Source organism: Staurois parvus, unplaced genomic scaffold (genome assembly GCF_062004578.1).
Source record: "Staurois parvus isolate SC_StPar_1 unplaced genomic scaffold, SC_StPar_1.0 ptg000054l, whole genome shotgun sequence".
NCBI lineage: Eukaryota > Metazoa > Chordata > Amphibia > Anura > Ranidae > Staurois > Staurois parvus.
In genome coordinates, this window is record NW_028317850.1 from 3,959,309 (window position 1) to 3,974,655 (window position 15,347).

Sequence of the window (15,347 nt, forward strand, 5' to 3'; positions counted from 1 at the left end):
TTTGGTTAGGACATTTTTATTACACAATATATTTGCTTTAACTTTTTTTGTAATCTACAGGAAGGTAGGTGGCTTGTGCCTGTCAAGGGTGTCTGGATGACAGCATTAGCTGAACAGAAATACAAACTTTTTGCAAAAAAAAAAAAGTTCACAACTGAGTATATAGCATTTTGCATCAGGTCCCATGGTTTAGCTATGCACCTTTTATAGTTTTTTCATATATAAAGAATTTTCTTCCTTACATAGTTGTTATTTTTACTGTCATTTATAGTCACAATGTTTCCTTTTTTTCCTTTGACAGGGTGTTGGGGTTTTACTGATCTTTTGTTTGTGAAAGAACCTGTGGATACAATAGTGTCACGAAAAGATGCCGTGGTTTTAGATTGTGAAGCTCACGGGGAACCTCCAATCACTTTGACGTGGATAAAAAATGGTGTAAAGATTGCTGAGAATGAACGGATCTCAACATTGAAGAATGGTTCTTTGTACATCCAAGAAGTGGAGGGAAAGAAAGGAGAGTTTTCCGATGAAGGATTTTACCAGTGTTTGGCTATGAACAAATATGGTGCCATGTTAAGTCAAAAGGCTCACCTTTCTATAGCAAGTAAGTTTTTGTATTCAGTGTAAACTTTTGTTGCATTATTAATTATTGAATAATTTAAACCATAGATATACAGAAAGGAGTGCCAGATCGAAACTGGATGAAAGAGTGCAAGGTAATTTAATTTGTTGGTAAAAAAAAAGTAATTAAAAATGTAAAACATTTCAGGGTTGGCATTTGGGTGTTTTTATATGACTTTTATTTACAAACAATTAAAATGATCTTGGACTTTTTCATCCAGTTTTGGTCTGGCAATCCTTTCCGTATCTCTATGGTGTAGTCCAAGTGTCTCCATATTTTCAAAACAAAGAGCCAGTTCACTGTCCTTAAAATTATAGAGGGTCTGGACTGTGGTCAGTGGGTGTAGAAAATGACCCAGCATCAGTGGGAGTACAAATGTCTCAGGTTTGGTGGTCAGTGGGAGTAAAAAAATTACATAGCACCTGTGGCAGGAGAAGGAAAAGTGCCTACCACTGGTATCAGTGGGAGGAAGAACGCTCCATCTATTATTATTATACAGTATTTATATTGCGCTAAAAGGTTTGCTCAGCGCTGTACATTATAGTGGGGGACAGAACATGAGATAATACAGTAACAAAACAAAACATGAGGGATTCAATTATATCAGTGAAAGGAAAAATGCCCCTTTGTTGGCGTCTGTGGAAGGAGTAGCATCCTATCATTGGTGTTGATAGAAGGAATTTTGCTCCGTTCTTGGGTTCAGTGGAAGGAATTGTGCCTCATTATTGTGGTCAGTAGGAAATAGAATATCTTATGTCAGCCGTAGAAGAATTGCCTCAAGGGCTGGATAAATGCAAGCAAATGGCCGTATCTGGCCCGCGGGATGCAGTTTGGAGACCACTGGTTTAGGCTACTGTTGGATGTCCATTGAGGGAAGTGTTGATGTGTGGGAGCCATCTTCCAAAAGCTAGTAAGCTTCTTTGAATTTTTCCTTCATCTGACTACATGTGCATTTCTAAAAGTTCCCATTGCTTTGTTGAGTATGTTTTTGTTGAACAATTTAGCCAAGCATCAAATAAAGTCTCGTTTCTAATCTTTCTAAGCTTTCGTTTAGGGTTTAAATTGTCTCCAGAATATTTACAAGTGTTTTATTAATAAATAAATCAAATGACACGAGAGTGTGTGAAAGGGGCAACCATCAACCTAAACTTTTGATCAAGAAGACAGTCCATTCTTTGAAATCATGTGATGGTAGCTGTGTTGAAACATGAAATGAGAAAATGAAATGACGAAGCTAATGCATTTTTCATATATTAGATGTAGGCCAGGTGTACAAATTGTTTTTTTTTGTTTTTTTTATTTTGACTTTTGACTTTAAATGAAATTTCTTTTTAATGAGATGTGTGAGCACACAGAGAAATCAGCCCCAGTTTGATTTATTTATTTATTTTACACTAGAGTCCATCAATTTACTACTAGATGGAGACTTTCCCAGTAAGGAACAAAGCACGTCAAATACATTAAAGCCAGATCCACAGGGTGCGGACGTGACTGCTGATACCTTTGCATAATAACGCCAGCTCTGTGTGATCACATGACAGTGATGTACTGGTCCTCGTGTGTTTCACGCAGATCTAGGCTTTTCGCCTCAACCTGATTTCACATTAAGTGTTAAAAAATAGTAATTTTAAATGACAGAAGGGCCTCATTGATTCTTACATTTATGTTCCAAATACTGTTTTCTTTGATTGCCTGACCTTACAGTCCAGAGCATGTGTGATATGCCACATGGAATCCCTTTCATTCAGTTTTCTGGAGCGTAATGTGTTTCTCCCATATGACACCTGTGTATAGAGTACCCTTAAGGATTAAACATTTATCTGCGGTTGTAAAAGCCAGGCTGTGAACCAATTGATTTTTCCATTAGCCCCTGTTTCCAAGGCAAGCTTGTTTCCTACTATTTCATATTTGTTCCTGATAAGATCTCGCTTTTCACATTCACTGTTATGGTGAGCTATAAACAGTAGGTATGATTTCAAAAATCAAAGAAAAGCAATTCTCATTCCTGTGCTGTTTATTGCTTCATATTGTGTGTACAGCTATTTACTTCTTCCAGCATTCATACCCTTTTCTCAAAATTGAATTTAATGGTGGTGGTGGAACATTTTATTGACGCAAAACTCTAGGCAGATATAAAAACATAATTATTGGGCATTGCAGCATGTGGTGCCGTACTTCGCAGTAAAGCTTTGGATAAGTGCGTCTTTTCTGCTTTTATTCTGCAAGAGTACTGAAGGGTACTTAGCCCACTACTATGGGATATTTTGTTCAGGCTGAGCAGGCATCAGAGTATTCTGAGAGATAACACTGTTAGGTATGTATGTATTAAGTGTGTTTTTAAACACTGCTATTTAAATATGTCTTTATATTAGCTTCCTGTAATCTCTTATACCCCAATACTTCATCTGGAATATGGAAGGTCAGCGTGGCTTTGTTGCTTTGCTCAGAGCTATCAGCCTAAGGCTCCATGTACACTGCAGCTGATAAACTCACGTTTAGGAGCTTTTCTGCATTTTTTTCAGCAGCCCCTGAACTCTCCCTAATGTTTTCCTATGTGCCCATGTACATTATGTCATTTACAAGCAGTTTTGTTTACAGTTTTTTGAACGCACCAAACTTGTTTTCAGGAGTAGATTTTATCAGTGTTTCAAATGCCAAATGCTTGTAAACGCGGCTAACCGCATTTGTAAGCGTTTGCAAATTGTTTTTAACTCTTCCATTTCCAGATGCTGTCCAAAGCCTTTTTTCATCATGAAAAATGCATGCAAAGTGTTTTCCCGGTACTCAAATAGACCTGGTACACCATACTTTGAAGTTTCACATGAAAGAAAATATGTTAGACACCGCTGCAATAATGTCTGCACAGAAATGAGCTGGAACACATCCAAACACCACAATAAAAAAAAGACAGCTAATCTCAACAAATACTGCTCTTCCTGCTTCTGCTCTCTCTATTTCTCTCAAAATGTCTGAAATAGTTACTTTTTTACTGATTTTCAGTGCATTCTGGGCATTTTGGAAGGTCTTCTGAGGTTATCTTTAAAAAACGCTTCTAAACGCAAACGCTCATAAACGCGGTATGCAAACGCGGCTAAACAGACGTTTTTTAACCTGCGTTTTCCAGAAGTCAGTTTCCATCGTTCAGAAGTGTCCCGTGTGCATGGAGCCTAAAGCTGGCCATACATTGATCAAAATTTGGCCAATTCAACAGGGACTCGCCAAATTCCGATCAGTGTGGCTGTCCCTGCTCAGTAGAAGTCAATAGTGTGATCGACCTCTGTGGAAGGGTCAAGACATTTATTGATCAGTGGGCGTCCCCCCCCCTGCTGTTAATGGGCAGCTTAATGCTGTAAACATGCCTAAATTGTGGGAGAGCACAGGGGTGACCTTATCGATGGATTGTTTCTTCATTGGCCGGTTAGCTGGCAGAGGCAGGTCCTTCACCAAGCTGTATTTCAAAAATAAAAGTGAGGTCTCTGGCTCTGCATTCTGGCAGGGGTGTTGGAATCATAAGACTAGAGTTTTTTTTCTACACTGAGCTATCCTGCTAACTCTCCAGTTGGTGGTATCCTGATTATTTAAAGATGAACTCTGGGAATGAGTCAAAATGTACCCTTGAACTCAAGGAATAAATGCTCATTTAGTCTAGGGAAGCGGTCGCATGGATTATGGGATCCTGCTGGAGTCAGCTATAGAGTCAAGTAATATCTTGGCACCCCTAGAAGAAACAAGCATTTTTCCCTTGTAGTAGACCTTGCACGTTACTGTTTAACAAGAGGTTGCAGTCCCACCTAGAAGCACGACTCAAAACCTTATGAATCTTGGTGCAGAAGCATGTATAGAGGTAAAATGATTTTCACTCTTATACCTGTATATAAATACATTTACATTGTTCCCTAGATAGTGTTTGTAGTTCAACAATTGATTTTAGTTGTCTGTATTTGCTCTTAAAGTGGTATTTTACCCATAGGCAAACAATTATTATAATGCAGCTTACTATTGCTTAGATGTGATGGCTATATTAGTTTTCTTTTTTAGGCCTTCTTTTTTCACCAGGTGGTCTGACCAGTAAGTCTGTTGTTTTTCAGTAGAACAAGCTCTCCAGCAAAATGTATCAGTTGTGTCAGGCAGAAGTGCTAACCATTTAGCCACTTTGCTGAACATCTAAGGCTACTGTCACACTAATCCACCACAAAAACACAGCAAAAACGCATAGGTGCTGTAGCCGTGCTTTCTGAGCATTTTTAAAGGACACATGACTTAAAAACCACACCAAAAACGCCTCTCAGAGGCATTTTTAAAGGACACATGACTTAAAAAACCGCACCAAAAACGCCTCTCAGAGGCGTTTTTCAGGCCCTTTTCAGGCATTTTCCATTCATTTCAATTGGAAGAGGTGTTTTTGGGGCTTTTTTTTAACTCCCCAAACATGCACCAAAGATGCTGCAAGTAGGAGTTTTTACCTCGTACCGCAAGCGCAACGCCTCAGTGTGAAAACATACATAGATATACATTCACATACATAGGGAAGCTTTTGTGGTGAGCTTTTTAAGAGCTTTTTTTAATGCCAAAGCACTTCAAAAACTCCTCAGTGTGAAAGCAGCCTAATTCAAGTGTCCTTTAACTACTTCCCGTCTGGCCCATGTACATAAACGGCCAGACAGGCGCAGTGCAGGTGCGGGTTGCCATTTATAAACGGCGCCCGCATTTATAGCCTGTGCCTTCACAGCCTTCATCACCCCCCACAGGTAGTACAGTGTCACTATGGTGACACTGTACTGCTAGGGTGACAGTATGTTAAAAAAAAACCCCATAAATAATAATATAAAAAAAAATAAAATAAAAATATACAAAAAAATTAGAAAAATTTAAATTTTTGGTTATAAACTCATTTGGGTTATTTTTTTTTTACTGAAAAGATAACTGAATACATTTTGGCCAAGATTTATGAAGAAAGATTATTTATTTACTCCTAGATTGTAAGCTCCAAGGAGCAGGGCCCTCAAATCCCTCTTGTATTGAACTGTATTGTTGCTGTATTGTCTCCCACAATAATGTAAAGCGCTGAGCAAACTGTTGACGCTATATAAATTATGTATAATAAAAATAATAATATTTGCTAAATTTTATAAGAAAAACACTTTTTTTCAAAATGTTTGGACATTTTCATTTATATAGCAAAAAAAATAGAAATCACAGCGGTGAATAAATACCACCAAAATACAGTTTTATCTGTCTCAAAAAAATGCTAAAAAATTCATATGGGTACAGTGTTGCATGACCGCGCAATTGTCATTCAAAGTGTGATAGCACTGCAAGCTGAAAATTGGCCTGGACAGGAAGGGGGTGAAAGTGTCTGGACTTGAAGTGATTAAAAATTATCAGAAAGCGCGGCAAACGCGTGGTAAAAACGCCTAAGTTTTTGCTGTGTTTTGCAGCGGATCAGTGTGAAAGTAGCCTTATGACTGGTAAGCTGCAATATATAACATTTTTGGTTTTTGGGTTTAACCTCCTGGCGGTATTCCCGAGTGTAGCTCGGGGTTAACTTTCAGTACCAAAAGTGGTAATCCCGAGCTACACTCGGGAATACCCTGCAGCATTGCTCTGGGATCCCTCCAGCACTTACCTTGTCCTTCGCTCCCGCGATGTCCCCCCTGCAGTGTCCCCGGCAATGTCCTCCAGCCGATGCCGGCATCTGTCTTCCGGGTTCCGGTCCCTATGAGTGTTGGGACGTACGGGGGACGGAACTGGTGGGACATTTAAAAAATTTTTAAAAATTACATTCACTAAAAACGCTAAAATCACATAGTATAACATTACTGTATCAAACCATTTCACATACATTTTGTCCCGAGTGCTTTGTCCTGTGCTCTGCCTGCATTTTTACTGTTCTTTCTGCCTGGAAACTGAGAAATGTCCATGGCGTCCAAAAAGCGTCCCTTTAGGTCAAAAGCGGTTTTAGACCAGCTAGAGAACAGCGATAGTAAATTAGAACCACTTGCAGAATTGAGTGATAATGATTCGTGGGGAAATCCGTCATCAGACACTGAAAACGATTTTGCAACTAAGCTCAGTGATGTGCGAACTTGGCGCTATATTTCAAATTTCAGTGTTTTTGGTTTGATTATATTATTGAATTACATTTTTATTATTAGTATATTAATATTTTTTATGATTATTTATTATATTATAATTTATGATTTCGTGTTTCAAATTTTATCATACCCGGGATGTTTACTAGACTCTTGTTCAGACAGATTTCAGTGAGTTATTCCTAAGAATTACAGGTCTACAATAAGAAAACAACATATTTCCATGCAAAAAAAGTACTGCTTTGAGCAGAAAAATATTGACATAATCAGACCACTAGGGAGGTTAATACCGCTTTAAATTAAAATAGTAAATAAAAGAGTAGGATTTCTGAGTAATCGGCAGCATTATTATTGGTACAGAAAAACACCAGAGGAATTAGTTCTAATACATATTGTCTGTCAGAACAAGCTCTCCAGCAAAATGTATCAGTTGTGTCAGGCAGAAGTGCTAACCATTTAGCCACTGTGCTGCACATCTAATGATTTGTAAGTGCTAGCTATTTAGCCACTGTGCTGAACATCTAAGGCTACTTTCACACTAATCCGCTGCAAAAACACAGCAAAAACGCATAGGCGCTGTAGCCGTGGTTTATGAGCATTTTTAAAGGACACATGACTTAAAAACCGCACCAAAAACGAATCTCAGAGGCGTTTTTCAGGCCCTTTTCAGGCATTTTCTATTAATTTCAATTGGAAGAGGTGTTTTGGGGGCTTTTTTTTAACTCCCCAAACATGCCCCAAAGATGCTGCAAGTAGGAGTTTTTATATTTTTTATCATTATTTATTATATTATAATTTATGATTTCGTGTTTCAAATTTTATCATACCCGGGATGTTTACTAGACTCTTGTTCGGACAGATTTCAGTGAGTTATTCCTAAGAATTACAGGTCTACAATAAGAAAACAACATATTTCCATGCAAAAAAAGTACTGCTTTGAGCACAACAATATTGACATAATCAGACCGCTAGGGAGGTTAATACCGCTTTAAATTAAAATAGTAAATAAAAGAGTAGGATTTCTGAGTAATCGGCAGCATTATTATTGGTACAGAAAAACACCAGAGGAATTAGTTCTAATACATATTGTCTGTCAGAATTGGACACAGAATATGGTACCATTTACACATTGCCAAGACTAGGCAGCGGAGGGTATCCCATCCATGAGAACAGGCAGCATCTTCCTTTTCTGCAGGCATCTGATGGCTTAATGAGTCTAGCCTCTCCCACAATGTATGTACAATGCAGGGCAAAACGTGGCGCTGTGTGTAAGCAGATAAATAAATTAGCATTGGAAATGATAATGGCGCACTGTATGGAAATAACACGCTGCTTTGAATATCAAATGCACTGTTAATCACTTCCTCTAATAGAGATATCAGTGGGTAGCTCTGAGAATATCCCAAAGCCTTTTTCACATGGGATAAAATGGTAAATAGGAGAAAAGGGGCCGTGTGTGCTCAGCCTTGAGGCATTTTTCATTTTGTTTGCCCCGTGTAAACTTTTCTTCTAAGTCTCCTAGAGACAACTGCAAAGAGCCGAATGTCTCAAATGAACATCTTCTAGATAAATACACACGACTATGGCAATTGGTGTTGGAGGTCAAATTTGTCCTAGCACAAAAGCCTAAAAAAATGGGCAAATGGCAGTGATTGCTTTATCAGCATGTGTCCTTTTATTCCGAAATTCATCGACTTGCCAGCTTAATTTTTGTATGGTGAATCACTGGTCGGAACAAAGCTCTTATACACTAATGTATGCAGATTCTCCGATTCCACTGTAACCAGGGAAGTTAAACCTAAAGCGCCAATTCTCAAAAGAACTTTTTTTTTTTTCCCACAAACATTGTGCAACAGAATTAATAGTGTAGACAGGGTTTCGATATTTAGAAAAGAATACAGTGATTTAGCCTCCGTCTGCTTGGTTTGTTTTTATGTCAGCTCCTAGAAACTCCCGATCACTTACCAGTATAGCTCAAGGGATCTATACATATTAAACAGGTGGAGAATAGGCATTAAATGGGTATTCTTTCTAGTCAAAGAGCAAGTGCTATCTTAGTCAGTGGCAGCAGCAGGGGGCAAGGATGTTCTTTTTCTGTGGCTGGTGAGATTCTTTGACAAGTGAGATTACTATTAGCTTTAAGATCTCAATGCAGAATTTTTGCATTTTGGAGAAGCACAGAGCTTTAGCCTAGGCACTGGTCTTAGGGTCTGAACACACAAGAAGATGGGGGGCTAGGTTTCTAAAGATTAAGAAGTGGAAACTGGAGGTTGCACTTCACACAGGAATGTCTTTATTCCAGTGCAAATGAAGGCTGCACTGGGTTAAAAGGTTAGAAACTGGCCAGTGTGAGGCTTCCCCCTCTGATAAAGAGCAGATGACCCTGATTCTTTGACCAAATCTTTCATGTTTCTCCTCTGCAAAGAGTGATTGCCAGGAATTGTTCTGTAGGAATGCACAGATTGGAAAGTGAGCAGACCCCTTTGCGGGTTGTCCCTTAGAACCTTATCTCCTGCTCCCAGCAGGTCCCCAAAGGCCAAGATTCCTCCCAGAGTCTTCTAAGGCTTCTCTGTGCAGTCATGCAGCAGAAGTGCTCTTTCTATTAACCCAGGCTAGCCAACACTACTCCAGTAAGTGGAGAGGGAGCAAAGAAAAATCTGATGGTTACTGTGGTTTTTATTGCTGTTATTAATTTGTGTATCATCGTAATAGTGGAATGCTTGTACAGGCGGTTTACGAATTTAATGCGTTCTACGGGACATTTCGTATTGCAAAAAATCGTAAACTGAAATGCGGTTTCCCATAGGAATGCATTGAAAACCAATTAATCCTTTCCAGAGGTCAGAAAAAAGTAAAAAAAAAAGTCTTTGATCTGTTCAAAACTCTTTATAAAGTGCACTTTAAAGGCATAAATACTGTACAGGGACATGATTAAAAATTAATTCGTAAATGCATTGAAAACCAATTAATCCGTTCCGGAGGTCAGAAAAAAGTAAAAAGAAAGTCTCTTATCTGTTCAAAATTCTTTATAAACTGCACGTTAAAGGCATAAATACTGTACAGGGACATGATTAAAAATGAATTTGTAAATGCATTAAAAACCAATTAATCCGTTCTGGAGGTCAGAAAAAAGTTAACAAAAGTCTTATCTGTTCAAAACTCTTTATAAAGTGCTCTTTAAAGGCATAAATACTGTACAGGGACATGATTAAAAATGTATTCGTAAATGCATTGAAAACCAATTAACCATTAGCCGCCCGGCCAATGGCCGTTTGGCGGCTTGAAAAGCGCTGCAGCTTTCCGGGTGCACGCCATTTGGCGTGCTCCCGCACATGCGCGGTTTGCGCGGTTGCAGAGCGACGCAGCAGTGCGATCTGTCACCGCCCGTGCACCTCGGACACGGCCGATGACAGATCCGAGTACCGGCTCCCGTTGCCGGTACCATGTGACCTGCTGTGACCAATCACAGCAGGTCACATGACAGTTGTATACAATGGATGGCTTCATTCATGATGCCATCCATTGTATACTAGTGCCTAGCTGTGAATGGTCACAGCTAATCACATGCACATGTCATGTGAGTAGCTGTGACCAAATCACAGCTAAGCACAAAAAAAAAAAAAAAAAAGCTGAATGAATCGATTTCATTCAGGTAAATGCTTGCATAGTAATTCTTTGCTATAAGCTATTTGCTATAAGCAAATTGTGTAAAAAAAAAAAAAATACTGATCACTTCCCCAAAGTAGTACAGTGTTACTATGGTAACATTGTACTATTTTGGTCATAGTAAAATATGAAAAAAAATCTTAAAAAAAATAAAAAAAAATGTAATAAAAAATTAAATATAATAAAAAAAAAATAAAAATATATATATATATTTTTTTTTTTTCATACTGTCACCAGTCAGTGTCGCTGTTCACCGCCATGCCAGTTATATGATGACGCTGTACTGCACTGGTGACAGTATGTAAAAAAAAAATAGTGAAAATAATTTTTTTAATTTTTTCATTTTCCGAAAAATTATGACAAAAAAATACAACTTCAAAAAACTCGCCATGCCTCTTATGAAGTACGTCGGACTGTCTACTCTGCAAAAAGGGGTCATTTGGGGATATCTGTACTGTTCTGACATTCTTGGACCTCAAGATATTAGATTGGCTGTCAGTACTTCAGGATTGATCAATATTCAGATCTATACCATAGTTTGTGAACTCTATAACTTTCCTACAAACTAAAAAATACATCCTAATTTGGGTTATTTTCACCAAAGACATGTAGCAGAATACATCTCGGCCTAAATTTATGAAGAACAATTATTTATTTGTAAACTTTTATAACAGAAACAAAGAAAAATGTGTTTTTTTTTCAAAATTTTTGGTCTTTTTTTGTTAATTTAGCAAAAAATAAAAACCCCAGCGGTGATTAAATACCACCAAAAGAAAGCTCTAGTTGTGTGAAGAAAATGATCAAATTTTAGTTTGGGTACAATGTTGTATGACCGCGCAATTGTCATTCAAAGTGTGAGAGCGCTGAAAACTGGCCTGGGCAGGAAGGTGTAAAATTGCACGGTATTGAAATGGTTAATCCATTCTGGAGGTCAGAAAAAAGACAAAAAAAGTTTTATCTGTTGAAAACTGTTTATAAAATGTACTTTAAAGCCATGGAGCCGGCTCTATAAACCTCCCAGGCACAATGCATCCTGGGGAAACTTACTTCGTATTGCAAAATGTTTGTAAACCGAGGCATTATTTTTAATGGATTTTCATTCGTAAACCGAAAATTACATTAACCGAGGCGTTTGTAAACCGAGGTATGCCTGTATAGGCTCGAAATTGCAAGGGTACCAGTTTGATTGCACCAGTTGACTTACTCCCTTTTGCATGGGATTATCTTGGGGCTGCAGGTTTTTCTCTGACAGTCAGCTAATATTTACCCAAACTGGTCTTACATAGGTGCGTGTGGGTTTCAGTGTGACCCTATGACTAAACTGGACTAGAAGTCCCATAGGCGGGAATGGATGTTAAATAGTTTTAAAAAAAGTTCTCATTACTGTATGACTATGACCTATGTAAATGAACATAATCAATTATTAATGGATGTTTATTTATTTCAAGTACTTGTATAGCGCTGTCAATTTTACGCAGTGCTTTATATATATATATATATATATATATATATATATATATATATAGACTGTACATTTGCATCAGTCCCTAACCCCCAGGGGGTGTACAATGTAAGGTCCCTAACTTACATTCATACAGTGGGGCCAATTTAGAGAGGAGCCAATTAACCTACCAGCATGTCTTTGGAGTGTGGGAGGAAACCCATGCAGGCACAAGGAGAACATGCAAACTTCAGGCACGTGGTGCCATGGTTGGGATTTGAACCAATGACTCCTAGTACTGCCAGGAGGAAGTGCTAACCATTTAGCCACTGTGCTGCCTATGTTAATGGAAACCTGTGCTGAGAGAAATACAGAGATGGCCATTGGTGACCTCTAATTCTGGATATACCAGTCACCTGGTTCTGCTTTTGATCCAAAATCGTCTGTACTTTCTAAAATGAGAACTTTTTCCTACACTCTGACTTTATTTGTCTGCATACCTGTTCCTGGCCAATAGTAAAGACACATTGACATCAGAGGGTCAGCATGGCAGTTGGACTATAACTTGTATGTAAATCTTGGCCTCATTCACCCTTGTTTTTCAATGTGTTTCTAATGTAGTCAGAATTTTCCATAGTTTGCAATGCCTCACTTAGTCCTCATGAGCAGTATTACATGCTATCATTTCTAATAATGGCTGTTAGGTGATATCCTTGATCTTTTTACATTTCGGTCAATAAGAGAAATGAATTAATTTTTTTATTGATTGCGTGGCTATCCTGTTTTATCAGTCAGAGTTTCTGGAAGATTACAGCTTGATTCTAAAGTCCCGCTCTCTGCTGCTCCTAATTAGCACCTCTCCAATACCAAACATCCTCTCTACCACTTCTTTGGACTCATTCACACCAGATGTGTGACAGAAGCAATTTGCAAGCTACTTTAAAGATCCATTTATGTCAATGGTGCACCATAGCAATGTGTTGCAGTGTGTTTTAACAATATCCTGCAAGCTGCAATTTTGGAAGCGTTGGCCTGTAGTTACCCATTCATGTGCAGTGAATAAAGACCTTTATAAATGTCAGAGCAGCTAGAAGTGCATGGGATCATGTGAAATCACACACCGTACTTCATGTGTTTTCAGGTCTATCTGATGTGAACAGCCCTTCCATGCGCTTGTGTTTAGTAAGTCATTTTTTAGCATGATGATAAACTCTTGTGATGCAGATGTTTGCAAATCTGCCGCATCCATCTGTCAAGGACAGGAGCAGTGGCAACAAGAAGATACAAATCCTAAAATCTTAATTGGGCAGAGATCTTGTTCTGTCAGTAACTGACTGTATATAAATCCCCCAATGCATTGTCTTCAAAAATTTTCTAGGTAAGCAAAAGAAAAAATATTAGACATTGTTGTGATTTAGGCCATATGCACAGTGCTGCTCCTAAACGTGAGTTCGGGAGCTTTTGGCGTTTTTTTGGTCAAAGCCTTGAACTCAACTCAATAAGGCTTGGTTCACATCTGTGCGGTGGTTCGGCTGAGGATCCACATGAAAATCCGTGCAGCCGCACCACCCGCACTGTGGAATGCGGACCCGTGGGTGGGTGCCATTAGTTCTCATGGCACGCCGCCCGCTCTGGAAAACGCAGCCGTACTGGGAACCGAGATTTTCATACGGGCTGCGTTTTCAGAAGAAGTGCAGAAACTTCTTCCCTGCCTGTCACGGGGCACAGGAATCCATTCAAATGAATGGGCTCTGGTGCCCGCGCAAAACGCGGCCCGCATGGCTGCATATATGTGAACCAGGGGTAAAAGCCTGTGTGTCCATGTACACATAGGCTTTTATCAGAGTTTAGCAGCAACAAAGTTTAGAGCAATTAGGGGCAGTTGAACATCTCTTTCCTGAACACAGAAGAATCACGATCAGGAGAGGAGCATTTTGGCCAAAGTGTGTAAACATGCCTAAGCACTAACCGGGCTTAGCGCTTGGGCGTTTATTCATTTCAATGGCAGGTACTCTGGGCAATGAAATGAATAAATGTCCAAGTGGTAAATGCAATACTTCATTTACAAGCGTTTTGGCCGCATTTAACGTTTTTCTGCTGCCAGTAAAATAAACATTTCTATGTACACAAAACAACAAATAAAGGAGCGCTCCAACCCTGTGGGAGTCAATAGAGTCACAAGCCCAGGAACAGTTAAAATTGAAATTTGCTTTATTGTTGGATTAAAAAGCATGACATGTAGGAGTGTCCAGACTGATACATCACCAAGCCAGTGGAGAGAAAAAACACATATTCCCAGAAGCTGGAAGATGACACATGATCCTGGACCCAACAGTAGGTTGCTCAGCCCAGGCGCCTCAGGACAATGTGAGGGGTGTGTGGATGGCAGCTGCTGGGATCACTAAGATGGCGCGCCCGCCGGAAGTCACATGTCCCAGATCCGGTTGTTATGTCATGCACCTGGCAAGAGACCGCCTGAACAAGGGCTGGTGATGGCAAAATGGAAACCTAGAGGAGCACTCAAACCATGTCAAAGCAAAGGAGAGAAGCCGGTCATCATGATAACACGTTTCAGAGACTTGCCCCTTCCTTAGATAATCTGGGCTTCCAGTTTGCCACAGTTTGACATAACAACTGGTTCTGGGACATGTGACTTCCGGCAGACGCGCCATTTTAGTGATCCCGGTGGCTGCCATCCACACACCCTTCCCACTGTGCTGAGGCTCCTGGGCTCAGCAACCTACTGTTGGGTCCAGGATCATGTGTTTCTTCTCTCCACTGGCTTGGTGATGTATCAGTCTGGACACTCTTTTTAACCCAACATTAAAGTCAGTTTTGATTTTATCTGTTTCCGGGCTTGTGACGCTATTGACTTCCACAGAGTTGGGAGTGCTCCTTTATTTGTTGTTTTGTGCTCATGTCTCATTGCTGGTCAGGTTAGTTGTTGGAGCCACCCATACTGTGGTTATCTACATATCCCCTGGAACCTCATTGCGTTTGGTATTTGCACCTATTCCAGTGTACATGAGGCCTTAGGGCTGCAGAATTCTGGCACTGCGATGCATGAACGTCTCAGAATGTGCAGATTTGTGCGATTATTAGGCAACAGTAAAGCTGGTCTTTTACCTGTAGAATTTTCTTTAAAAAATGTCATTTATAGAATATTCATTTAATTATCTAAGAGTTAAAGGGGACGATACAGTAATCTGTTCCAACCAGAGCAAGTGAAAAAAAATTAAAAGCCAAGGAAAGAAAATTTTTCTCCAATCTTCTGTGAACAAATTAATTTTTAATAATTGAATTGTCTCCCTGCTGAGAAGAATCATAACTGATTTTATGCGCATGCACTTTTCAGAGTTAATCCATAAGTAGAACATTTGTTCTACAAAAATCAAGACAGGGACATGGTGCTCGAACGAAAAATCATCTGAAATTAGTCAAGTCCATGAAGGCACCTTCAAATGGTTTGATGAGTGATTTTTATACTTTCCCATCAGAACACTTGAATTAAATTTTACAGGTGTAC

At 39.3% G+C, this 15,347-nt stretch overlaps 1 protein-coding gene across 1 annotated transcript in view; it reads left to right on the forward strand.

The window, feature by feature from the left end:
* Positions 1-276: 276 nt before the first annotated feature.
* The window catches only part of PRTG (protogenin), a 176,494-nt gene continuing 161,423 nt past the window's right edge, over positions 277-15,347 (forward strand). The window contains exon 1 of the mRNA XM_089668083.1: positions 277-604. Coding sequence (XP_089524209.1) covers positions 277-604 — 328 coding nt within the window. The remainder of the gene's footprint in view (positions 605-15,347) is intronic.